Here is a 25291-nt window from a genome sequence, read left to right on the forward strand (position 1 = left end):
GAGCTTGTTCTCAAGGGGCGAGCGGCAATACAGCTCAAGGATCCTTTTCTTTATATTTGCTAGATTAGAGAATGCGGTCGCCGTTTATTGCGTTTCGATTCGGTGTGAAATTGAGTGTCTCTATTTGTGTAAGAGTCTGATATTTTGCATCAAAACTATACATGTTTCTTTCTCCATTTCAAACATACGATGCTACACTTTCAAAATGAGGGATTAGAGTCATGGTGAAATGTTAAGAGATGGTTTGGACACAAATCCCCACTACTGTATATCCTAGAAAAACAAGAACGCTTGACGGAGGGGATAAAAATGCACAACTAAGGAAGTGTCTGTGAAAATGGCCAAATGAGCTTTACAGTGGCAATCCCTCGCTTATGGCAGGCGTTAACGTTCCAGACCATGGTTGCGATGATTATGCATGTGAGGTGCAGTTATTATGTTTGTCCACTTGAGGTCCCAATCCTCACATTTTACACTGTCGCATCTGTCACATGTGGTTGTTGCCGCTGAAAGGCAGGCCTGGTCTGTTGAGTGACATGGCAGTGAGCGAACGGCTATGTACAGTTGGCCGGTGGCTTTAGTGATGGGGTCAGTTCAGGCTGTCAACTGGTCGGCTAAAATGCGCTTGTGTTGGCTACATTTTGTTCAAAAAAACAATTGAAAGCACACTGCCGGTTGTTTCTGTTCTCCTTCTACTTGAACCACCAGTTATGGAATACAGTTTGTTCTAACAAGCGGTGATGGGCTATATTCAGTTCGCAAACAATGTTTGCCAGGCGTGCAGTTGTGTGTGAGTTTGTGAAATGATCCCAGACTTTGGACATTCTGTCTTTTCACACTATTTCCTTCTGGCTCGCTCTTATTGCTGTGTGAGTCTGCAATAAAAGTCAGTGTGGAAAAATAATCACAGCAAACTCCCTCTATTTGGCAAATAATCTGTGATATGTGATTTTAAAAAATCCACAATGAACTGATGCCGGAAAAAGTGAACCGCAATATAGTGAGGAATGAGTTGAATGTACTTGTGATGGTGACTTTATATCCACATACATTTGACATTTCACACAGCCTACACTTATTTGCCAATCTATTGAACGGTTAAGTGAGAGCCCTTCACTCTTAAAAGTTTTAATTTAAAGTTTTGCTTACCTTAACTAGAATCCCGTGTCACATTGTTGCCAAAGGTACAATCCAGGTGGATTGAAATGCTTCCTACTCCTTGTGCAAACGGAAATAAAGTTGCCATGACAATAAATGAATGTTTTTTCTTCTAAATCATCATCTTCTTCTCCTAATTCATCTTCTTCTTCTTTTTTTACATCTTTTTCTTTTTCTGCTTCTTCTGCTTCTTCTTCTTCTTCTTCTTCTTCTTCTTCTTCTTGATCCGCTCATCACCAAGCTTTGCACAAGCCTGATAACAATTGTGATCATTTGTATCAAGTGTGTTCAGGTAGGGACAGATGGAAAAAAGGCTGGGCAGGGGCTCTTGAGGACTGGGATTGAGCACCCCTGCCTTAGCTCATTAAATAGTTGGTGGTCTCAGCCAGACTATCTCATGACTCTCTCTTTGGTGCATACCGCCACCTGCTGTACATATACGGTCAATGCAGTTGACTCAATGAAGCATGGCATCATAACAACGCACGCAAGACAGAACGGGGTCGCACTTCTGTCCCTCATCAGCAAAACTGACGTCCGTCAATGATGGACTGTGAGGTCCGTTCGGACTTTAGTGATGATTAGACTGACGGATGAAAATCCACTTCTGTCTGTGCTTAGTCCGTCTTTTTATTAAGTTTCCCGTCTAACGTCAGCAAAATGGCCGTCGGTCAGTGACGGACAGACGGAACGGTCCAACAGTCAGACGGAATGCGCACTTCTGGAATAGATGATGTTTGTTGCTGTTGGTTTGTCAAAGGCTAGATCAGTGGCAGAAAAGGTGCCATGAAATGTAGTACTGTCGGGGTACTTGATATACAGTAGTAAGTTTCACATCCTAGTATACAGTAGTACCTTTCACATCCTAGAAAACATTAGCTTTGCTGCCAGATTCTTCTGATGCCTAAAGCCCTATCCCACTGAGGAGCGAATATTTCCGACTGGTGACGAAGGTAAGAAAATGCGTGTTTACGTCGGGGTTCATTCAAGGTCGCAAATGTTTGCGACGTTCGCCCGTACTGTTCTTGTCGCAAGGGAATTTTGAACTTGTTGAAGAAAAATCACTAAAACTGTCGGCAAACAGTTGCCAAATGTTTTGCGAACATTTGCGACCTTGAACGAACTCTGACGCGAACGCACCATTCGCTGCCTTTGAAAACACTCGCAATTGTTCGCCACTCAGTGGACTTTGTGCAGCTGATGCCATCCATGCAACTTCAAATGAAAAGCCATTATGTATTAATAACAATCCTACGCCTAAGCCCACAAAATTTCCCAGGGAGCTACAAATGGTATGGCTATAAGCGATGCATTTAAGTGAATGATTGTACATACCGTACCTCCTTTGTTGAAGAACGAAAACAAATGGATCACCCTAATGGCATATTGAAGTAATTATTTCTTTCTTTCTTTTTCTATCTTTCTTTTTTTCTTCGGAGCCCTCACTAATCCAAATCCTTTGCTTTGTTTCCTGCTCGCCCTCAGGCGCTGGAAGCAGCGTGCACCACAAATGCAACAGCGCCAAGCATCGCATCATCTCCCCCAAGGTGGACCCCCGTACAGGAGCCTACAGCAACGCTCACTCTGAAGTCCAAAACAACGACGTATCCGAGGGCAAAACCGAACACAGCGGCCATGTTGGCACCAAAAGCTCCGGGGGAGGGGGCGGCGGAGGAGGGGGCAGCGCCAGGGAGAAACGGAACGGTAAAGTCCACAAGCCCATCTTGCTGCATCAGAACAGCACCGAGGTGTCATCCACCAACCAGGTTGAGGTGCCTGACACCACCCAGAACTCCCCCGTGTCCATCAGCAGCGGCCTCAACAGCGACCCGGACATGGCTGACAGCCCGGCGGTGACAGGAATGAGTCACGTGGCCTCCGTCATGTCTGGCCTTTCCCAGGGCGTCTTCATGTCAGAAGTGGCCGGAGAGCCCGTCTACAGCATGTCTCCGACCGGTGCCCCCAACGCTCACCTCATGGCTGCAGATGCCAGCTCCCAGGGTCTGGTGCTCTCTGTGACCTCAGAGCGGCACAAGTTCGCCTTCGCCGGCGGAGCAGTGGGCGAGCCTGGGAACGCTGGCGACAGTCTTTCCATGCTGTCCGCAGCCGGGGTTTCGGAGGAACTGGTTCTCTCAAGCAGTCTGGACTCCGGAAGCATCAAGATCCCGGAGACCAACATGAACTTTGACCCCGACTGCTTCCTGAACAACCCCAAACAAGGCCAGACCTACGGAGGCAGTGCGATGAAGACTGAAGCAAACTGCGCCTCATCCTCCTGCGGGGTCAACGGTGGCAGCGCCAACGGCGCTCTGCACAGCTCTCCCTCCATGACGGACAACGGCTACGGCTTCAGCTCAGCTTTGGTGAAGAACATCAAGACCGAAGACACCTCCTTTGAGCAGCAGCTGGCCAAGGAGAGTGGCTACCAGGTGGGGGCGGTAGTGAACTGCGGCGGCGGCGGCGGCGGCGTGTCTGTGCCACCTGGCTCCGGTTCAGGTCAGGGCAGCCTCACGTTGACCCCAGCGGGATCCTTGCTTCCTTCCGGGGGTGCGTTAAGTCCCAGCACCACCCTGGAGCAAATGGATTTCAGCGCTATCGATGCCAAGCAGGACTACGCGTCCGGCGCTTCGGCCGTGAGCTACGGCCAAGCCATGTCTAGTCCTCACATGCCGCACCAGAACCGCTCTCCCAGTTTCTTCCTCCAGGATGCTTCTCAGTCCGGCCAGGCGCAGCAGGGGAGGGCCAGCATGAGCCAGAAAACACACATGATGGAGCACAACACCCATGAATCGGGAACTTATATGGGGCTGCATGTGGTGAAGACTGAACCTCCTGCTAGTAATGGTCACCTCCACCACCACCACCACCACCAGCAGGCCCAACACCGGGCCAACTATAATGGAGGCTCACCGACACACAGCGCCAGCCAGACCGGATCCCTGCAGCTGCTACAATACCAGGGCACGTTCCCCGGGCTCGGCAACGAGCACGACGAGGTGGCGGCTCTGGAGCAGCCGGCGAGTGTCAGTTCTGGGCAGGCCGGAGTCTCCGAGAACGGAGCGGACAACCTGCTCAAGCCGGGAGAGCAAATGCAGGCCTGTGTGGCAGCTAATGGAGAAGGAGGCGCCACTGAGCACTATCTGCAGGCATCAGATGGAGGTGCAGGAGGAGGCGGAGGAGCAGGAGGAGGAGGAGGAGGAGAAGGGAACGGTGGAGCAGGTGAAGGTATGGCGCTTCATAATGGAAACGGAGATGGCAGCAACCGCACGCCGCAACAACAGCAGCTTCAGCCGCTCCTCCAGGGAGCGAGCTTGGTCCAGGGACTCTACAACGCTGTCGCAAGCCACCAAGGCTTGGGGGGAGCCGCCGCTAGCGGAGGAGCAGGGGGGGCGGGCATGGAGATCAGCCTTGATCACTTCGACATCTCTTTCGGAAACCAGTTCTCGGACCTCATTAACGACTTCATCTCAGTGGATGGCGGCGGAACGGCCATGTCCGCCGGTGCAAGCCTCTACGCTCACCAGCTCGTCACTTCACACAGCTCCGAGGCTCAAAACACTGCCGGCGGGGGCCCCCAACAGGGGCAGGAGGATGCCAGGGGGTCTGGCTACAACCCGTCAGAGCTCTGCCTTCAACCGTGCTGCAGCCCCCAGTCCTTGAGCGGCGGTGCGGGTGCGGGGGGCAACGCTGGGGAGGCGGGATCGCTGTCATACATGAACGTAGCCGACGTGGTGTCTGCAGCCGTTGCGCACGGCGCTCTGGGCATGCTCCAGGCCACCGGGCGGCTCTTCATGGTCACTGACTACTCTCCCGAGTGGTCCTACCCTGAGGTGAGTGAGTGTTTATGCTGTTGGATTTAAGGGAACCCTAGATGCTAGCGCTGACATTGATTTGTTGAATGCTGCTTTTCCCCAAGATTCAAAGTGGTGCTGTTTGGGTTAATCTTGTCAAGATGTACAATAAAGTATTGCGGGTTGTACCCCGATGCTCACTTCGAGACAGCTGGGATAGGCTCCGCCACGCATGCAACCCTCGTGAGGATAAGCGGATGAAGGGGTGGATAGTAATGTCGCCTCCTCTAATGTTCAGCAGATTAATACAGTAAAATGATCAACCTGACGTGATATTCACTGTCCACAAGATGGCAGTAAGGGGCAATATAATGATTCCGCACCAGCATTTTACTCCAGATGTATTTTTTGCTTCGTGCTCTAGGTGGCAGCATACGATAGTTAAACACTCCCTGGTTCTTTTTTTTTTTTTTTTTTTTTTTTAATTTTTTGTTTTCACTTGAAAAATACAGGGAGAGTATAATGACTTCAATCAATCATGTGCAATACAGTTCGTCCAAAAATGCTACTTACATAATGCTCAATTTTTTGTGTTTCTGTCACAGAGATCAGAAAGGTATTGATGAACGAAATGTTTTCGTACTGGTGTAGAACTGCATCGCATCATGTTGAGAGCTTCATTTTGAAGTTATTCTGCTCCATGAGAACTAAACACGTCAAAGAACATTGCTATTCTGCACCAACACAAGTCAAATAGCCTTTGCGTGTAACCATAATATAAATGTATTTTATTATTAGTTTAAATTTAAATAATAATAATAATAATAATGTTTAAGATAAGATAAGATAAGATAAGAATGCCTTTATTTATCCCACAGTGGGGAAATTTTCATTTTCAACCAGGAATAGTCCTTTTAAGATACAGAATCTCTTGTCCAAGGCTGAATTGACAATGTTGGCAGCACAACAGTTCCACATCCAGTAAAAAATACACATGAAGAAGTTCAAACAATGAATCGGTTATAGTATGCAAATCACTTCAATGCATCATAATCACCATCGGTGCTTGGTAAGAGGACAAAATAATTCAATACTCAACCACGCCTTGATTATAGTTTTAAACCACTCCATCCTCCGGTTAAACTGACACCAGGATGAAGGTGCAAATGCTTGAAATGCCAAGTCAAGGGTTTGATTTACTTCATCTATCCATCAGATCGGATGGACAAAATAGATGGGTAAAAATGGGCTTCCAACAATGCTTAGTCCGACTATTTTTTTAAGTTTCCCCTCAATCATGTATCGCCTACAAAATGGGCGTCCGTCATAGAGGCGGACAGGTCCGTCACATATGGGCAGCTCTGGAATTCAGAAAAAAAGCCAGTTTCACCCATCGTTCCTGTGGGACACCCAATATGCTGTTTGAACGACAAGTACAGTCGTAGGCAGTACCTCAAATCCTAAAATAATCTCATTTTTTGTCTGATCACAAGTGATCAAGATGTTCTTGACAAAACAAAGGTTCACCCTCCCCGTACCAAAGCAAATTATTAGCTTTGCAACGCCAGAGGTTTTGATTCACGCCAAAGATATTTGGCAGTTGTTGTTGACTTTTGGAACTCCACCTGCACGTGCTTTGCAGGGTGGTGTGAAAGTGCTGATCACGGGGCCCTGGCAAGAATCAGCCTCCAACTACAGCTGCTTATTCGACCAGATCTCAGTTCCAGCCTCTCTCATCCAACCGGGAGTGCTGCGTTGCTACTGCCCCGGTCAGATATGCATGCCAACTTTGTCAAAATTCACAGTCATGGTGCAAGCTGCATCCTTGCTTCATATTGATTTGCACACAAGTAGTCAACATCCCAAACGTGTGCTCTGTGTCATCAGCTCATGACACAGGTCTGGTGACGCTCCAGGTGGCCGTTAGCAATCAGATCATCTCCAGCTCGGTGGTTTTTGAGTACAAGGCTCGTGCGCTTCCGTCGCTGCCCTCCTCTCAGCACGACTGGCTCTCACTGGACGGTAAGATAACCTCAACCGCTTCTTTTGAAGCATTTGGATCTTAACTCATTCACTGCCATTGACGTATTTATTTGTCTTTTCACAGTCCAGCCATTCAATCCCAGGAATTTATTTATATTTTTTTCACATTTTTCTCAAACCTTAGGGTAAAAGAGGGTCTGAAAATGTCCGGCAGTGAATGAGTTAATCTTGTTGGAATTAAAGAAGAAAAATCTGTTTAGTAACTTGTATTGGAATGTGTTTTATTCTGCCTTGTAGTTGAACGTATGTACAGTCTATATTAACTCCATAGCTTGTTTGAGAGGTTTTACTTGGGTTGCCCTCATTTGCCACTTGTACGGATTGTTGTGGCAGTCGTTTTGGTCAATAATTCCAGCGTGTTGGGTTTTCCTATTGAGCAAACTGCAGTAGAAACTTGAAAAATGCTTACATGTGACCAGCATCCACATCCATGTGCAACATTCAGACTCTGCAAGACACGCAGCACATTCACCAGAATATAATCAGCATGCTTCTTTGTAGACGCGAACGTGTGTGTGCGTTTGCTGTGCGAGGAAAAGCATGCCGGCAGCGCCTGAGCACTGACAGGCTAAAGTAGGACGTGGTGAAGCACGGGCTCCCAGGACAGCTGCATTGCAGACGCCCCGGAGGGAGCAGGAGGGAGGGAGACGGCGGCTCCTACATGGCACAAGCAGCCGATCCATCCGCCATTCATACGCCCGTGCATGCCTCAGCATCACTGGCTCATTCACAGAAGCAGTCGAGGAGGAGCCGGCTGACTCTGTGGAAAAAGAAGCCCATCCTTGTACCTTACCCAGTTTAACTCCTTGCTTGCTACCTGCAGTCATCTGCTGCTAGCTCTTTTCTGATTTCTGCTTTTTCTGCTTTGGTACACGTAGATAATACATTCGTCTCTTGTCAAACTCGACTGAACACATTAGGGACGCCTACATAATTAAAGCTAATTGTAGCGCTACAGTATGTCAACCATCCAAAGTCAGGTTAAATTACAGTATGTTTATTATTGGGCTTGCTTACAGTGGTGCTCAAGCGAGAGCTATTCATAATACTTGAACTACCTCATGAACACAAAAGTAAACATCAGATCTGGGCATTCCGTCCCAAGGACGGAGTCGCCCGTCCGTCCGGACAACGGCATATTCTCTTCTACGGAGCTGCTTTCATTAATTGCCTGCACAACGCTTTTCATGTGCTTCCCAGCAGTCACATTGCAAATGCATATTCTGCCCTCTAGTGGTTAAACACATGTAATAACGTGGATAATGCCACATGAGTCAGGACGCCATTTCACTGACTGACAGAAACACGGCCAGCTTGTTTGGTGTGTGTAATCCGGGATAGCAATTTAGTTTTGTTAAGTAACTGTTAACATTTAGTACATTATCCCTTTGCATGCGAAGTACGTCCTTGTGTGGGACATCTTTAGACCGTAAAAATCTCTACAAGCGTATACATTTAAACTATCTGAAATGGAAGTCTTTGTTTCCTCTCCAAATAACCTTGTGTTATTTTGCAATAATCATTTTATAAAAACTGAAAACGTCCTGCGTTAAAACGCAAAAGTTTTGCAATAAAGCGCGTTAGTATTGCGTTATTATTCAATCTTCAATATTCTCTTGATGTCCCCTACCTCGCTTGCTCCATTCTGCATCATTATCGTCGTCTTCGTCACATCGACGGTGTTGTGTTGCAACTAAATGCTATCGTGCTTAAACATTTGTAAACAATTCAATCCACTCATAATCCCAGTCGGTAAATGGATGTACGTTTCCAATTAGTCAGCTAATGAGCTAATGATCTTTAAATAATGAGCTAATGATCTTTAGATAATATTTATGGGGGGGCGGATGGACAGAATATAAGGACAGAATCGCTTTAAAAGGACGAGGACGGACGGGGTCGGACGACGATCATTTTTATGAACAAGGATGGAGGGACGAGGACGGAATGGTACCCAGGTCGCGAACGGAGGACGGACCGGTAAAAAAGGGTCAAGTGCCCAGCTCTGGTAAACTTATGGTCAATGAATACTTCTCTGACAGTGTTAATCATGGCAACATTTTGGATGCAGGATCGGAACAGGAACACATTTTGTGGATGAGTATAGAAGTCAAAGGATGCAAAAGCGACTGGGTGTATTCGGGAATCACGAACCAGCTACATGGCCAAATCGTCAGCAGCATCAAGACCTCTGCCCGTGGACAGAATCTACACACACACACACACCAGACGTTTGGGCTTTGTTTTCTGCTGAACCAAGTTGAAAGCGAGCATCTCTGCTAACTTTGATCCCAAGTCGGGCAGGCAGGCAGGCAGTCAGGCAGGCAGTGTCACTGGTGCATGTGGTGGTCATCCACACAGCCATCACGCTCATGCGCTTCCGTGCAGTGCGACCGCATGCGCGGACTTGAAGTCAAAGCAGCCACCCGATTCCTCAAGGCGACGGATGGAACACTTTGCATTTAGTCCGCAGCGGTGTGCGCATGCAGCTTGACCAAGGATGACAAATTGGTGCTGTGATAATGCTCATGCCACTGCTGCCTGCCTGCCTGCCTGCCTTGATTTGTCATAATGCAGAGTGGGGGAAGGGGCGCTTCTTTTTTTTTTTTTTCTTCCTCTGCAGCATTGCAGGTAGGGATCCATGGGCAGGACACAGCCAGCACCGCTGCACATCTCTCCAATAAGATCCAGCACTTCCATCCTTATAGACCCGGTCCAGGGTGTGTGTGTGTGTGTGTGTTTGTGCGCTCGCGCGTTTGTGGCTGCTTTAGCCGCAGCCGGACTACATCCTCGCGCACGCGGCGCGCAGACTGTTGCAATCAGCACACTGAGCAACTACAAGACAGGCGCTGGGTGGGCGTGTTTGACTGAACTATTGCAAAGATGCACTTGAACGAGGCGGCGGCATCAAACCTGTTTGAATGTAACGCCGACACGAGCCGGTGCCGTGAACGCGGTAAACAAAGAGGTGAGCGGGGCGGGGGGGGGGGGGGGGGGGGGGGGACTGTGCCGTCTGTTTACCGGCAGCACGTGTGCACTAGTGTGTGTGTATGTGTGTGCGTGCGTGTGTCAGGTGAAAGAAGTGGAGATGGAGGGGGAGGAGGAGAGGGGGGGGCGCTTTTAGAGCAAGAGGAGTAGCTCTCGGCGCCGCTCGCTCCTCTCACTTGTTCCATTGTTTGACTCCGTGGAGCAGGCTGACACTCGGACCACACAACATGGACGCGGACGTGCTTTTGCCTTTCTTTGTCTGAGGGGCTGGGACCAACATTTATTTTCTTTTTCTTTTTTTTTTTTTTTTTGCCTTTGTGTGTGTGCGTGTGGGATGCAGCCATGGCGTGACTCGCGTGGGTCAGGACACCGGTGACTGACACCTGCGCCTCCTAACAAACAAAAGAGGCGTGCTTTTTTTCACCCCACGTTTGGGATGGACGCTACCCGATGGAAAATAAGATAGAAGGTTAGAACTTCAGGCTGCAGTGTTGTGTTTTTTTCAGGCTTGTTCTCCATTGTGTGCCTGTGTGTGCGTGCGTGTGCGCGTGCATGTGAGAGAGAGAGAGAGAGAGCGGTCAGAAGAAGTTGAAGTTGCATGCTGCTGTTGTCGCTGCACACTGCTGAGGTGGACTTTGAAACCAACGTCCACCGCTGGCTGCAGTCGGAACATCCCGACTCACGACTATACTGCATGAAATCAAGCAAGCATTGTTATCTTACGATTTTTTCCCCCCCACGCATTATTTATGCATCCCACTCTTAGGTCAATTTGACCCAACTTGGTTAGTTTTTGACCAAACAACCCCCAAAGATTGGGCTGTTTTGTACAAAACAACGCAAGAATGTGGGTCAAATTGACCCAATTAGTGGATCGGTCCATTTTTGACCCACAATTGTGTTATTTTTAACCCAACTGATTTTAGAGTGCACTGATGGCCTTCTTCATTGAAAAAGTGCGGTGTTTCACATAGCCTATTTTTCCATTAGAAAAAAAACACGGCACACCAGCAAACAAAAATGTCACAAAAAAGTCTCATGATCTCATTTCAATTGACTTGGTTAGTGTGGGCCTGTTTAGTTGAACACCAAACTTGTTGGGTGAATGGCAACAGACGCTAACACACGTTTATTGGGCCATCTGCCATCTAGTGGAAGAGCTTTTAATTTTTTTTCCTTTCGCTATAGGTTGCTGACGTAGACAGATGAACAAAGTTACATAATTTGTAGAAAATACACGAAACATTTTTGGACCAATTAAAGTGGAAGTCATCCCAAATATATTGTTTTCCAGAATATGTTCTATGCAGGTCCACTAGTCGAACGAAACACAGCATTCTGATTAATATTGCATTTGGGGAATATGAGAAATCCACCCGTTTTTAGCTAGCTCATGGGGTGGCCATTTTGTCACTTCTGTCGACTCAAGATGACATCAAAGTTGCTCAGGGCTCAGGTAACGACCAATCAAGGCTCAGCTTCAGAAAACAGGTCAGCCGTGATTGGTCGTTACCTGAGCCCTGAGCAACTTTGATGTCATTTTCAGTCGACAGAAGTGACAAAATGGCCGCCCCTAGAGATAGCTCAAAACGGATGTGTTTTGCTGCTTAATTTATATTCCACAAACGCAATATTAATCAGAATGCTGTATTTCAACTACTGCGCCTGCATAGAACATATTCTGGAAAAAAATACGTTTGGGTTGACTTCCACTTTAAGTGGAAGTGGGTAACACCTGATGAGCTCACATTGGTCGAGAATCAGCCTGCATCCCTTTTCAACTTGCAATCACACACTGTTGTTGTACGGAAACAAGTCGCCAACATCCCAGGTCTGCCACATAGTGTCTCCCTCTTGTTGGAAGCTCGTGCATAGCTTCTACACTACACAAGTGCAACACATACGCCACTTGAACACTTTGGCACGATACAAACACTTAGCTTGGAATCAAGTAAATTACATCATCCATCCATCCCTTCCAACCTCCCTCCTTCCTTCCATCCACATCTGCCTGCCTGTCATTTCAACACCTACAAGATCCGAACAGCAACTTCCAACGGAAGCTTTTGTTTTACTACACTTCAAGCAATTACAGCTCAATGACTTATTAATTGAACTCTGAAGTGAATCTATGGAAAAACGATGTGTGACCGGCTACATGGCGACGTGATGTGAAGTTAACACGTAAACAATGCTACTGAGCAGGGCCACCAATACAGTGGAGCATTTACAGTCCTGTCCAATAATCCAGTCCAATAACATCACTTCCTTTTGTAGTGCAACACACAAATGTGACGTTACCAGTGGCAAACAAAATTCACAAGTGCCCAACGAGCTGGTTGTCACCGCCCATAACGTGGGACCTGTGGCATTGGATGGACTCTTGTTGGAATTGTTGTTGTTGTTTTTTTGCTTTTGTTCTTGGCAGTGGTGGCCCCTCGTTATTAATTCATCCCTTGTGGCAGGAATGCCTGAGAGGTTCCGATAAAGGCTTTGCCACTTGTGGACAGTTGCTAATGTACTCAGAGCAAGTTCCAAGTTGATCTTGAGTTAAGTTTCATGCTCTGCACTGAAATCCTTTCCAGGTTCAATGTAGGGAAAAATGACATCACATTGTGTGTAAATTAGAACCTAGTCAAGATTGCTCGTCGCTGGTGGCCATAGCTGTTCACTTTATCCTGTCCACAGTCATAATTCACACTTCATGTGACAAAATGGCGCTTGTTCAAGGTTGTGGGTTAGTTTATGGTCAATTTTAATCGGACTCCTGATTTGTATAATGTGTATTTACTCTTTATTTATGCACACAATATCATTAAGACAACCGAAATTCAAATTCACTGCCCCCGCTGTCCAAGTCATGAGGCCAATTGTGTAGCAGTGTATTAGTGGAATGGTAGATGACAGTAAGTGCCCGTGGCACTCAGTCTTGGCATTTTACCTTTGTTGTGACAGAATCTATCTCTTGACTTTCCCGACTGGACTCGTATTGAATTATTTAGCTGGATAAAGGCCAGGCGGTGCAGAGCCACTCTCTCCTTGTAGCAGAACAAGCAATGCAGTCACACATTGTGACCTTTTGAGTCATCTTTCGGTATGAGTCCAAATAGCTAAACTGCATATCACGGGCGTCGGGCTCAAATATGTCACAATTTGGTAAGTTTCATACCTTGTTGCAAATCTGTTCTTTTGATCATTTGACACGCGCGGGTGTTGGTTTGACCAATCATTGAGCAACTAAAGTGTTGAAAATGGCTTGCTCTCTTTGGCAATGGTTGAACAAACATGCCGTTTTGGGTTCTCCTGCAAAGTGATGATTTTCAAGGAGCCAGGATTCCGCCCGAGGCCAGCCATGCGAGAAAGTGAGTGGGACAAGGCAGGACATTGCTTAGTTTTGCAAGTACGCACCTGTTGGAATTTGAGATTATGCTTTGAAACAAATTGACCGTCTTGATGTCACATGCATGCTGCTCATGTCACAAATTGGCTGCAGGGAGAAGAAAAAGAAAAAAAAAGGTCAATGCCTGAACATGTCCTCTTAATTTGAGGATAAAGTCAGCCTTAATCAAAGGTTGGCTCTTTGAGTTGTTCCTGGAGTTTTCGAAACACCTTGCTAAAGCTAATTCTTCAGTTGGAACACCTCACGTGTTGCTTGAGGGAACGTTTTCAGCACCTGCTTACTTCACCCTGGCTCAGAATTCTCCAGCCTGTCTAAAAGAGGAAGTCAAGCCAAACATATTTTTCGCTAGTTGAAACACGGCATTATGATTAATATTGCGTTTGTGGAATATGAGGCCAGCAACAAAATCCACCCCTTTTTAGCCATCTCAGGGGGCGACCATTTTGTCACTTCTGTCGACTGAACATGACATCACAGTTGCTCAGGGCTCAGATAACGACCAATCATGGCTCAGCTTCAGAAAACAAGTGAGCTGTCCCACAATCACAACATCAATCCGAATGCCTTGTTTCAACTATATGTTGTGTTTGGTTGTAATATGTTTGAGTTGACTTCCGCTTTAAGACATTTTATACCCTGGCACATCTTCCTTTTGCTCCCCGCTCAGCTCAAATTTATGCAGCCCTTGCATGCCCCCCACCCCCACCCACACGTTGCATATGTTTCTTCTTGAAGAGTGTCTGCCACGTCTGCATCATTTTATTCCGACTGGTCTGCATGGAAAGAGCCTGAGTGATTCTGTGAGAACAGCCGTAGAAAGCCAAGGCCAAGTTAGTGCGATCGCGCACCAAAGTGGCGGAGGCTGCTAAAGTGAGTTTCCACATGGAAGCCGTCTTGGCCGGCTCTCGGGTCCACAGGGGCAGCGCAAGTGATTTCTTCTAATGAGGATCCATGGCAGGCGATAAAATGACTCATTTGTGCGAGTGGTCATAAATGTTCAGGCTCTTTTGTCGGACACCATTAAGTGGTGGCTTTTTCTTCATGTGCATGCTGATAACGGCCACTCCATTAAAAGACTTCATTGGTGGCATTTTTTCAGCCTCTCAGGCATTTATCTCTTGGATGGGAGACGTGTGACCCTCCGAGAGGACATCGCAGGTAGTTTTGCAGTGCAGTGCAAAGGCCCTGATAGACCAAACCGACGACGGAGGTCGTGAAGCGTCTTTAAGCGGCGTCTGATTGGTGTAGTGACCACCGTCGTAGTGTCGTAACCCGTCTGTAAGCGTCTTGAGGGCGTTTACGCATGTTGAATCGGCGTCGCCAGTCGTGACATTTGGTCACTCTGATTGGCTGTTAGCTGGCAAATCAGCGCGCGGAGCACCAACGGGAAGAGACAAATGCGGAAAAACAGTGAGCGCGCCTCCGCTGCCTTAATCTTCTTACAAGTACAAGAGCGAGGGTTGACCACGTAAGTATTTCACAATACCGTGTCAAGAATGTGATGGTTTACTTCGCGTGGGAGTTCATCGTGAGCGAAGAATAGAGCCGAATGCATTGTTTACGTTTTTATAATCCGCCCCCGGCCAACATCTTTCCGGTTGGAATTTTCTAACCATGAGAAATGTTGACTACCGCCGCCAAAGGTATGGAAGGGTGTTACATCTTATGCATGCGCAGAAGGCACTTTAATGGTCAGCGTCGCTGTCTGTCGTTGCGGCGTATTCCTCCACCGTGACGTGCCGACAGTCGGCCGGACGCCACAGGGGGTAAGCGTCTGTCACCGTTGGCCAGCGTCTTTTTGGTGTCTTAAGAGTACTTCAACCGATTTATGCAGTGGGCTGCGCAGTTGACTATTCTTCACTTTCATTTTCATCTATTTGATTGAGAAAAGTTTGAACGGGTCCAACTGCGGCGCAAAAGCACACATAAAGAAGCCAGTCTAATAATCACCATCGCTCTATGCTGTAAACAAAAGGACTCGATTGCTGAATGGATGCCACTTGGCCTGAACGTATGCGAGTGAGCACGTCGACCATGTCCCCGCCCCCCCCCCACACCCCTCCCCTCCACAAAGACGCAATTGGGAAGGCGCCAACCATGTCAGCGCGTTGATGCACTCGTGTTTGGCCGCTCACCTTCCCCGTCTCCTCCCACTCGTCTCTTCCCCCCATCCTCCCTCCGCAGCGGACGTGCGTGGCATTCCGAGCAGCAGGCAGCAGGTGGAAATGACATCATCTGCACTGCAGCACACTGCAGCACCGGGCCCGAACAAAGGCATGTCAGCGTGCTGCTAACTCGCCGCTCGGCCGCCGCGCGCTTGACTGTTTGCCTTGACCTGTGTCGAGCGCGCGACGGGTCGCAGTGCACTGACCTTACCGCAAGCCCGCCACTCCAGATGCAGGCACGCCGCCTTAGCGGCGGATGCCAATTGGCACGAATGAGCCGCTCGATTGCTGGAGATGCTGTCGACGCATGCGTCTTTTTCAGTCCTGTTGATCAGACAGGAGCTTTTCACAGAAAGGCAGGAAGGGAAGCGACCTGCAGCGAATGAGCACGCTGCAGCACGCTGTCACCGCGTGCAGCCATTGAGCAGCCGCTGACGTGACGTGCGCTTGTTTGACCTCTTTTAGCGTGGGCCGACATTAGCGGCTGTAAAGCACAAACGGCGGCATGTTGTGTTGCGAAGGCTCCCCACTCGCAGCATCAGGCCCCACGTGACGACACCCTCCCCCGAGACAAGTGGGCCAAGTAGCAGACACACAAAGCCGAGTCAGGAAGAGTCTCCCTGTATTTTTTTTTTCCGTGGACAGTCCTTCTCCTCCCCTTCATCAATAAGCCAATAGAAGACAGACCGTGCACACACAGCCATGTTGCTGTCGCCTAGTTACCGCTCAGCAGCAGGTTTCCACAGAAACGGCCTCATGGTGGCTAAATGGGGAATGCTAATGCAGTCTCCTCTACTCGCTGCTGCAGTGGCCTCCGTGTACTCATCCCATTACACTGAATAGACACAACAATCTTTGAATACGTGTTTGTGCGTGCGTGTGTGTAGAGGACGTTGATATACTGTGAGCGGTTTGCGTGTATGACCAAAGCTAGTGTTGAAGGAGGAGCTTGCAGTTTTCAAACTGCTAGCAAGATGTAATCCAGTTCCTTATTTTGAACTGCGAACTGGGGATTTTCCTTCATAGTTTTAGCAATGCTCCTGAAGCCCAAGAAAACGGGCCACGAGGGAGACTGCGGCAGTGTGCTGCGAGTGCACGGCAAATGATTGACACCTTGTCAGTCCTGCCTTCTGTCTCTGATTGATTGTTTTTGTTCCGACACTTGTTTTTTTTTTTTCAACTCAAATTAGAGGCACAAGATGGGGCCAAAGAGGGAAGATTTACTTATTCAATTATTTGTTTATGTGATTATTTATTTATTTTACGCAGTTATTGTTTTCAGGTCAGACTCCCAGTTTTAACATCTGTAAGTGCCAACACCCCCTTTAATGTTGCCAAAGGCCTCGTAATGCCATGTCAAGCTTGCCTGCGCTTGTATTGTCAGTTGCAGTCTTTCCAGTATTATTTTGGTGAAATAGAACTTCACAACTCCCCACAGGTCATTTAGGTCTTAGCTTTTCCTGTTGCCAAAGACCTACAGTACCTCTTGACATACAATAGGGTGCCGCCTCTTAAGCACAATATAAGCACTCTCAAGGCTAATGCACTTCCCTGCGGGTGTAGGGGGCGGCGGCTTCTTCTTCAAGGACTCTGGATATGCTTGTGATTGATTGGTCACGTCCCGCTTATCAACCTGATATGGCATCTGCTTATGGAAGGGGAGTGGCCTGTCGGCACTCTTGCGCTCTCGCCGCTCTCGCTGGTCGCATTGAATCAGCCAGAGAGGCCTTGAGTCCTGCTTGCCCCATGTGAAAGGGCGGGGGGGGGGGGGTGGTTAGGGGGGGAACGGCGGGGGTAGTTGAATGTCATTGCTCAGCCTGTTCATCTTCTCGGGCTGCCTTGCACGAGAGCGGCTTTTGGAAATGGGAGCCCCATCACAGCTGATTGATGAATTGTTGGAGGTGCAAAGCGTCTTGTTAGGATGAAGTTCATGATTGATGCTATTGTTCTCACCCACTTCTCAGTCAGATTAATGATGACTGCACAGGGGTTGGACTAGCTAGAAGAGGGACCTTGTCATTTACTGCTTATGTCACAAATGGTTGATGGTTGTGGTTCAAGGGGCTTCGGCAGCTCCGCTGCTTGCTGAAAGCAACACATTCGGCGCCCAGTGTGATCATTCGTCTTGTCGGCACACGAGGTTGTGCGCTCCGCCGCCGATACGACAGCAAAGGCGTGCATTTGTTTTCACACTGCATCAAACACCTGGTCTGAATTGTGTCGCTTGTCTGTGTCCCACCGCTCGGCCAGATAACCAGTTCCGAATGTCTATCCTGGAGCGCTTGGAGCAGATGGAGAGGAGGATGGCGGAGATGGCCAGCCACCAGCAGCAGAGCAGCGCAGGGAGTGGTGGAGCTGGAGGAGGAACAGGGGGAAGCGGCGGAGGAGCGGGGGCAGGCGGAGGTGCAGGAGGGGGAGACGGCAACAGCCAGACGCAGGTAAACAGCTGCTGAGGCAACTCGCGCAGCACAAAGAGCAGACGCAAGATCACGGCCGCCACATTAGAAACAACGTCTTGTCTTTTGTTTCAAGGGGGAAGAAAGTACTGCACTTATCTTTATTATTGTATCGACTGCACTTTCTTGTGTCAGTTCATGTCCATTTACATTTGAAACACACATCTGCTCTCTAAAGTTAATACCAAATCAGGCTCTTTTTGCATCAACAGACCTTCCTCAACACATTGTGCCAAACTTCTTTTCAATGAAATGACTTGTCTTCCAACCTTAGATCGCGGTGGTGTCCTATAAAGACCAGCTTCAAAACAAACGAAAGTCGCACGCCGTACAGTATACTGTACCATGTTGCCATACTCTTTGTCTCTGGAGTTCCTGTAATGTCCCCTCTCTTCACTCATGCAGACAAATCCACTGATGTGGATTTAGTGGTTTAGTTTATCTATAAAACACTAATCTATAAAAGTCTGTCTTTACTCACTGTTGACCGTGCACACCACTACCCACACCCTCCGGTCTAGCAGTTTTATTAACTTTATCATTCCCAAAGTAGCACCATTTAAAGGGCAAGTCAACCAAAACATTTTTTTTGTTCTATGCAGGCCCACTAGTGGAAATATGGCATTCTGATTAATATCGGGTCTGTGGAATATAAATTAAGCAGCGAAATGCACCCACTTTTAGCCATCTCAGGGGGCGGCCATTTTGTCGCTTCTGTCGACTGAAGATGACATCGAAGTTGCTCAGGGCTCAGATAACAAAAAAGTACAGTGTGCTGCTCGGTGCTTGTAATAAAAAAAGAAAACCAATTGTTCATTCATTATATTGTCATAATCTTTGTTTTTTAAATAAAGCCATTGCTTCAAGTCCCTGGGATTAACCTGCAAATAATTGCTCTTCAAAATTACAAATGTGCCCCTCAAATGATTGATTCACTGATTCGCAATACTGCAAAAAATTGAGCCTCGGTATGTATTGTATGTATTTGCTTTTATTGTGCTTTGCTCTACATTGCTGTCTGCTGCCACACCGGCATTGCAAAGGAAATTCGAATCTCAATTGCCTTACCTGGATAGATAAAGGAAAATAAATAAATGGCACAAGTAATGAATGAAAGAAGAGCATGCCAACATGCTAGCGTGGTAGGGCCAACCTTGTGATTTGCGGTTGTTTTTCTTCAGAAGGAAGGGCATTGAGCTTGTGTCAAATTTAAGGCCCTCCACCCTTGCAAATGCCAGTCAACAGTGGCCCAAAACTGTCTGACGTACGAGACATGTCACCTCTCAGCACGGCAGTGATCTCAAGCATACATCCGAAATGTATGAACTAGCCCAAGACCAAACTAGGGCCAATGTCAACTCTGTGAGGTGACCTGTGCAAAATGTCCTTGCAGTCTGACACATTTGGGACACTCAGACAAGTCAAGATGTGCTCTGCTGTCATTCCGACTCATGCGGCCATGTACAAATTAATTTTCCCTGACATATTTGGTTCTTATTAGTGGACTTAGACAGATTACAAATCAAATGAAAGGATTTGTCACATATAGGTACGTTTTGTACGTTAAAATAAAATCCATCATGGGTGTGTTCACTGTCTACATCTGTTGTACATCATCCTGTTCCGTCGAGATGGCAAACTAAAATTCAACTTCAACAGTCCAGTGTTTGTGCTCCATTACTTTCCAAGACTGCATCAGATAAAGGAATCGTCCAGAAGATTACTTCCTTGATATATTACACTATTGCTTTCCTGTTTTATTGGTAAAGCGTCATAATACTCCTACCTCGATCTGTAATTGACATTACTGGTAAACAGAAAGAACAATACGCAAATAACTGAATGGCGTGAGTGCGGTGCTGTTCGAAAGAAGCGTGCTGTGAAAGCACCAATGGAGATTGACTCGTGTGTGTTTGGCAGTGTGGAGCTGGCCCGACGCAGGCCAGCAGCTCGTTTGAGAGCCGCGTGGTTGTGGTTTGTGAGAAGATGATGAGCAGAGCTTGTTGGGCCAAGTCCAAACATTTAATCCACTCCAAGACTTTCCGAGGCATGACGCTGCTTCACCTGGCTGCCGGCCAGGGCTACGCCACCCTCATCCAGACGCTCATCAAGTGGCGGTGGGGGCAAAATACCGACCTTGCACCGCTCATGCGCTTTCAGTGTGGCTTGCATGTCATTTGATTTTGGGTTGTCTTCCGTTCAGCACCAAACATGCCGATAGTATTGATCTGGAGTTAGAAGTGGACCCTCTCAACGTGGATCACTTCTCCTGCACCCCTCTGGTAAGAGAGCTGAACATCTTCAGCTTGATCGATGATGATAACATTGGAGCTTGTGCGGCCATGTTTGAATCATGTTTTCGCATTCCGCTGCATCTGTGTCTCTCTTCTGCAACTGTGCCAGATGTGGGCCTGCGCGCTGGGTCACCTGGAGGCAGCCGTGGTCCTGTACAAGTGGGATCGGCGGGCCCTTGCAATTCCAGATTCTTTGGGCCGTCTACCTCTTTCCATCGCCCGCTCTCGGGGCCATACTAAATTGGCAGAATGTCTGGAGCAACTGCAGAGGGAGGAGCAGCAGCCACCGGCTCCGCTACCCCCCACAACTCGCATGTCTTTCTCGCCAGCGCCCGACACCCCCGCAACAGACAGCTGGATGCTGAGCTGGGCCAATGAGAATGTAGTCGCATCTGGCGGTGGCAAGAGAGGAGGATCAGCTACGACGACACCGGCATCCACTAACACCAGCCACAATCCAGGCTCGTAGCTTTTCTCCTACTTCACATCGAATGGTGGCCGGAAAATGTCTCATTTGTTCAGTCGTTTTCTCTGAGTTGCTGCAGCTAACCTGGACGTTTTGTGTGTTTTGCAGACTTAAGGAGGCCCAGGTCAGAGCCTTCAAGCTACTACAGCAGCGAGGGCCAAAGAGACCTCCCGCTAGCCAAAAAGCATAAACCCAACCCGCAACAGTTTCAAACGCGGCCCGACAAGGCCATGTCTGTCCCTCTTAGCCTGGAGCAGCAGCAGCAGCTCCACAAGCTGTCCTCGAGTCCCAAGAGCCAGTCCTCAGAGAGCCTGGACAAAAGTCTGTCTATAGGAGGCAGCGCTGGGACAGCCAGATGGACTTTCTCCAGCAGCAACATGGCTCGGAAGGGCTTGGTGCTCGGCGGAAGCGGCGCTTTGGGGAAGGAGAAGCTGGTCGGCCGCTTACGCCAGCGGGAACAGCTCGGCATGCTGGTCATGGCGGACAGAAACGTGGCCGACGCAGAAATGCTCTCCTTTCGGGATGACCTGGAGAATCACGACTGTCTCACACAGATGGATGACCTACAGGTGAGAGGGACAAGTGTACCATGTTAGGTCCTTGAAACTTAGGTCGGATGCTATCACACACGAGATATATCTGCACAGTCACAGGTTGCCAAGGGTCGACTTGATTGCGAGCCTATCGTTTTTAGTCCAGCCACTCCTGCATCAAATCAGAAATGTTCACTCAGCATCAGTCAACATGGATGACTCCATGTTTGTCTCACCAAAATAGGCAAACATGATGACTCTGGCCGAGCAGATCATCGAGGCAACGCCGGAGAGGATCAAGAGGGAGCACTTCTCTTCTGCTGACTCTTTGCCCGCAGACACATCGGGGGTTAACAACACCATGAACTGGCTGGCCAACTACCTGGGAGATGTAGAGCAGCTGCCCAGCATCTTACACTTACGGTACGACGGGACCTCCGATACAGGGTAGCATGTGTTGCAAAATGCCTCCCTCAGATGAGCTTGTGTTCCAAAAGGTTAGCGTACTCTCAGAGTGGAACAACAGGGGCGCAGCTTCACCAGGGGTCACCAACATGGTGCCGGTGACGCCCAAATGACCACATGAGTAGGTCTGCTCTAAAAATAGCTCAGTTTGTGTCAGTTGCTAGTGAAAATGGGTCATGGTGATTTCTGATCGATTGCTGTAGACGTGATCGTTTGAAAATGTACTTGCTTAGGTTGATAGAAATGAAGTGTGTCGATCTGTATTGATATTTAGCGATTTCCTACCTTATAGTTGATAATTGAGCACGATCAGTGTCTTCACAAAAGAGAGATATTTCAGACGTGTGTATCTTCAACTGAAAAGCTGTGCTGATCTCAAATCCAAAGCCAACGCAGTGGTGGGCATTGAAAAGTGCACTTGACGAATACATAATCACGGTGGCGGTAAAAAGTAAACGTCCACGACAGAAAGTGAGTGAGTTCATGATGATTTTGAAGAGTACTTGTTGGCCCTCGTACCTGTGGCCAGTGACTGCACTTTGCCAGTGAGCATACAGGAAGCAAATGTAAACGTCCTGGTCTCTTTCTTTCCACAGATCTGTGTACAACGATCCCTTGACCTCATCGTCCAACCCCAGCCTGATTCCTGGGGGTTCCCCGCTGGCAGAGGGGCCCTTGGAGGGGCCCACGCTTCCATCGCCGGCAGACTGGAGCGACTTCATCAACGCCTCCAACAGCAAGGTGGAGAGAGACCTGGCCCAGCTGACCCTGTCCGACCCGGAACAAAGAGAGCTGTACGAAGCTGCCCGTCTAGTTCAGACTGCCTTCCGCAAGTACAAGGTACAGGCCCCTCCCCTTGGGTCGCGTATGATCTGCGTGCACTTGTAGTACTCGTGCAGTTTTGGAGAGTCGTTGATGGGTTTGCTTTGATTTGCCCCCAAACTAGTGGGGAAGGTGAAGGTCATTTTTGTGGTGGTGGGGAATGCACAGTTTCTTATCAGACGGCACACTTTCCTGTCTATCTGTCGTGTTCTTCGTTCCTTTGCTCGTGTACACATGACAACATGAACAAAAATGTCACTGGGATCTCAGCATGGGAAAATGGCTTGAGCAGAGCATGTTCTTTCGCATTGGCCTCCATCTCGCTACTCCTGGTGACGCTTCCTCTGCTGTTTGCTGAATGGAGCCTGCTGCCGCTTGCTGTCAACTCGTTCTCGAAACAAATTTCCCCCGCTGTCCTGTTCCTCACTACTTTTGCTGTGTTTCATATGATCAACCGTTTGCTGTCCTTTGTGTCTACGGCGCCTAGCTTATCTGCAAGCTAATGGCAAGGGGGACGTTTGGCAAGTCACGAGTCGGGCTTCCTCTCCGACTCGCAGCTTCCTACCGAGGCTGGACACAGGCTAGGGTGGCGTTGACGTGAAGACACCAAGAAACTGGACGCGGCCACTCATGTCTAAGGTGGCAAAGAGCAGGTTATGATTCGACCTCTGACCCGTCCCACTCTACTCTCCAACAGGGGCGGCCGCTTCGAGAACAACAGGAAGTAGCTGCTGCTGTTATTCAGCGTTGTTACAAGAAATACAAACAGGTTGGAACGTTTGTGTTCAAATTTGATTGACTCCGCAGTGGAACCTCGGCTTTCTAAACCAACCCGTTCCAAAAGGACACGCTACAAATGAATGGCAAAGAAAATAAAGCAATGTTTCCCATTGGAAATAATGCAAATCAAATGAATCCATTCCAGGCGCTCCAAAATGTGTTTTATAGAAAATAGCTATCGTTTAACATTCAGAAAAACAAAGTGAAATAAATATAAAAGCCCCATGAAATGGATAAATGAACATGAAGCTTCTCTTTGACCTTTATTGAAGGCTTTTGAAGGCATGCATATGCATGACAGTGTGGAGGGGAGCGAGCAGAGAAGAGGTTGTTATCTGGAACAGAATCCACCCTTTGCGTACTTTGCTACTCGCACTTTCTTGAATTTGGTGGCGATTCTCGTCTTTTCTATCAGAGATCTTGGAACTGTTTTTTTAGCCCCCAAAACGACGGAAATGCCTCTGATGAATGTGCCGTTTGCGTAAGCAATGCCGGGAGATACGCAGTCGAGTCACGCGGTCAGGAGGATGTGTTTGATACCGACTATTCCCAACTGTACGAAAGCCAAGCGAATGTACAAAAACTGGGAGAGAATATCGGCCCAAAAAAGTGTCAAAAACCCAATCATGTGAAAAGTAGGACATATAAAAACCGGGGTTCCACTATACTTGTTTCCCTCTTGCTGTCACCAACACAAACTCAAAAGTATCTTTGGACAAATGATTTGTTACATCGCCGCAGTGCTTCATTAACAGTACATATATTTGTTCTTTTATGCTAGCTTACATGGATAGCCTTGAAGGTAAACTTGTGCACAACCAGCACCTCAAGATGTTCCCAAAAAGCAGTCCAGTGTTGACACAGCGGGATGTTTTTGTGTCGCTCTCGTTTGCAGTATGCACTTTATAAGAAGATGACGCAGGCCGCCATCCTTATCCAGAGTAAATTCCGCAGCTACCACGAGCAGAAGAAGTTCCAGCAGAGCAGGAAGGCCGCCGTGCTCATTCAGCAATACTACCGCAGCTACAAGGAGTTTGGCAGGCTCAAGCCTCACCAGCGCGGGGCGGCTGCTGCCCTGGTGCAGCACAAATTGAGGTAGACACATAATCAAGGGGCCACAGTTAAGTCAGGCACCGTACAATTTGGGCCTGAATGGAACTCACTAAAGACAACCACACAATTTAGACGGACTGCCTCGTGTCAAAATTCCAGTGGAATTTCCTTTCATTTGACAGTATTTGATATCCACAAACTAGCAAAGGTGTCTGGGATTAATAATCAAATTAGTGCTTTTGTTTTAGCTCCAGGCCACAAGTTGCTTAGTTTAGATTGACAAAGTGACTTTTTTTGGGATCGAGTTTACAATGTGGTGTTTGCAGGTGCTATGACACAAGCTGCATTAGTGAAATTAGTGTTGCGAGATCGTAGCTGTGCAGTACTCAATCAGCTGTGGTCGTTCCCCAACAGAAACGATCATCGCTGTACCGTCTGATTAAACTGATCGGAAATTGAAACTGATTCTGAGGTTCAATCAAAGATTATTCATATATACCGGTGTCATAATTTGAGGTAACTTTTGCCATTGAAATGAATGGAAATGCAATCAATCTGTTCCAGCACCCAAAATATGTTAGATTAAAAAAAATTGGGGGGGGTATATATGTAGATAGATAGATAGATGGATGGATGGACGGTTGGACGGACGGACGAGACGGTTCGCATAACCAAACGTACGTACAAGGCAGATTTCTGCAAACATTTTGCACATAACTTGAAAAGTTCGTAAAAAGGATCGTTCATAACTCAAGGTCCCACTGTATAGGCTGCTAAAGTGGTACGCGGGCTCCCTCTGGTGGTACCTGATAGAATGGCTGAATAACGTTTCAAAACTTTGCATTAATATTGGAGTGGCTTCAGCTTCCTTTCAAAG

General features: G+C 47.9%; 1 protein-coding gene across 5 annotated transcripts in view; it reads left to right on the plus strand.

Annotated features, from left to right (window-relative positions):
- Positions 1-25291, plus strand: part of camta1a (calmodulin binding transcription activator 1a) — a 297075-nt gene that overhangs the window by 264468 nt on the left and 7316 nt on the right. For 2 of the 5 annotated variants that reach the window (XM_086037898.1, XM_086037908.1), the window contains exons 9-21: positions 2644-4988; positions 6592-6718; positions 6837-6971; positions 17796-17983; positions 19922-20118; positions 20205-20283; positions 20405-20756; positions 20870-21330; positions 21539-21717; positions 22356-22599; positions 23279-23350; positions 24143-24163; positions 24257-24456. In XM_086037898.1, coding sequence (XP_085894024.1) covers positions 2644-4988; positions 6592-6718; positions 6837-6971; positions 17796-17983; positions 19922-20118; positions 20205-20283; positions 20405-20756; positions 20870-21330; positions 21539-21717; positions 22356-22599; positions 23279-23350; positions 24143-24163; positions 24257-24456 — 4600 coding nt within the window. The remainder of the gene's footprint in view (positions 1-2643; positions 4989-6591; positions 6719-6836; positions 6972-17795; positions 17984-19921; positions 20119-20204; positions 20284-20404; positions 20757-20869; positions 21331-21538; positions 21718-22355; positions 22600-23278; positions 23351-24142; positions 24164-24256; positions 24457-25291) is intronic. The other 3 variants (XM_086037916.1, XM_086037934.1, XM_086037925.1) reach the window with 2 other exon arrangements.

This window comes from Filicampus tigris, chromosome 1 (genome assembly GCF_054856515.1).
Source record: "Filicampus tigris isolate MCC_2025a chromosome 1, RoL_Ftig_1.0, whole genome shotgun sequence".
In the NCBI taxonomy this organism is placed as follows: domain Eukaryota; kingdom Metazoa; phylum Chordata; class Actinopteri; order Syngnathiformes; family Syngnathidae; genus Filicampus; species Filicampus tigris.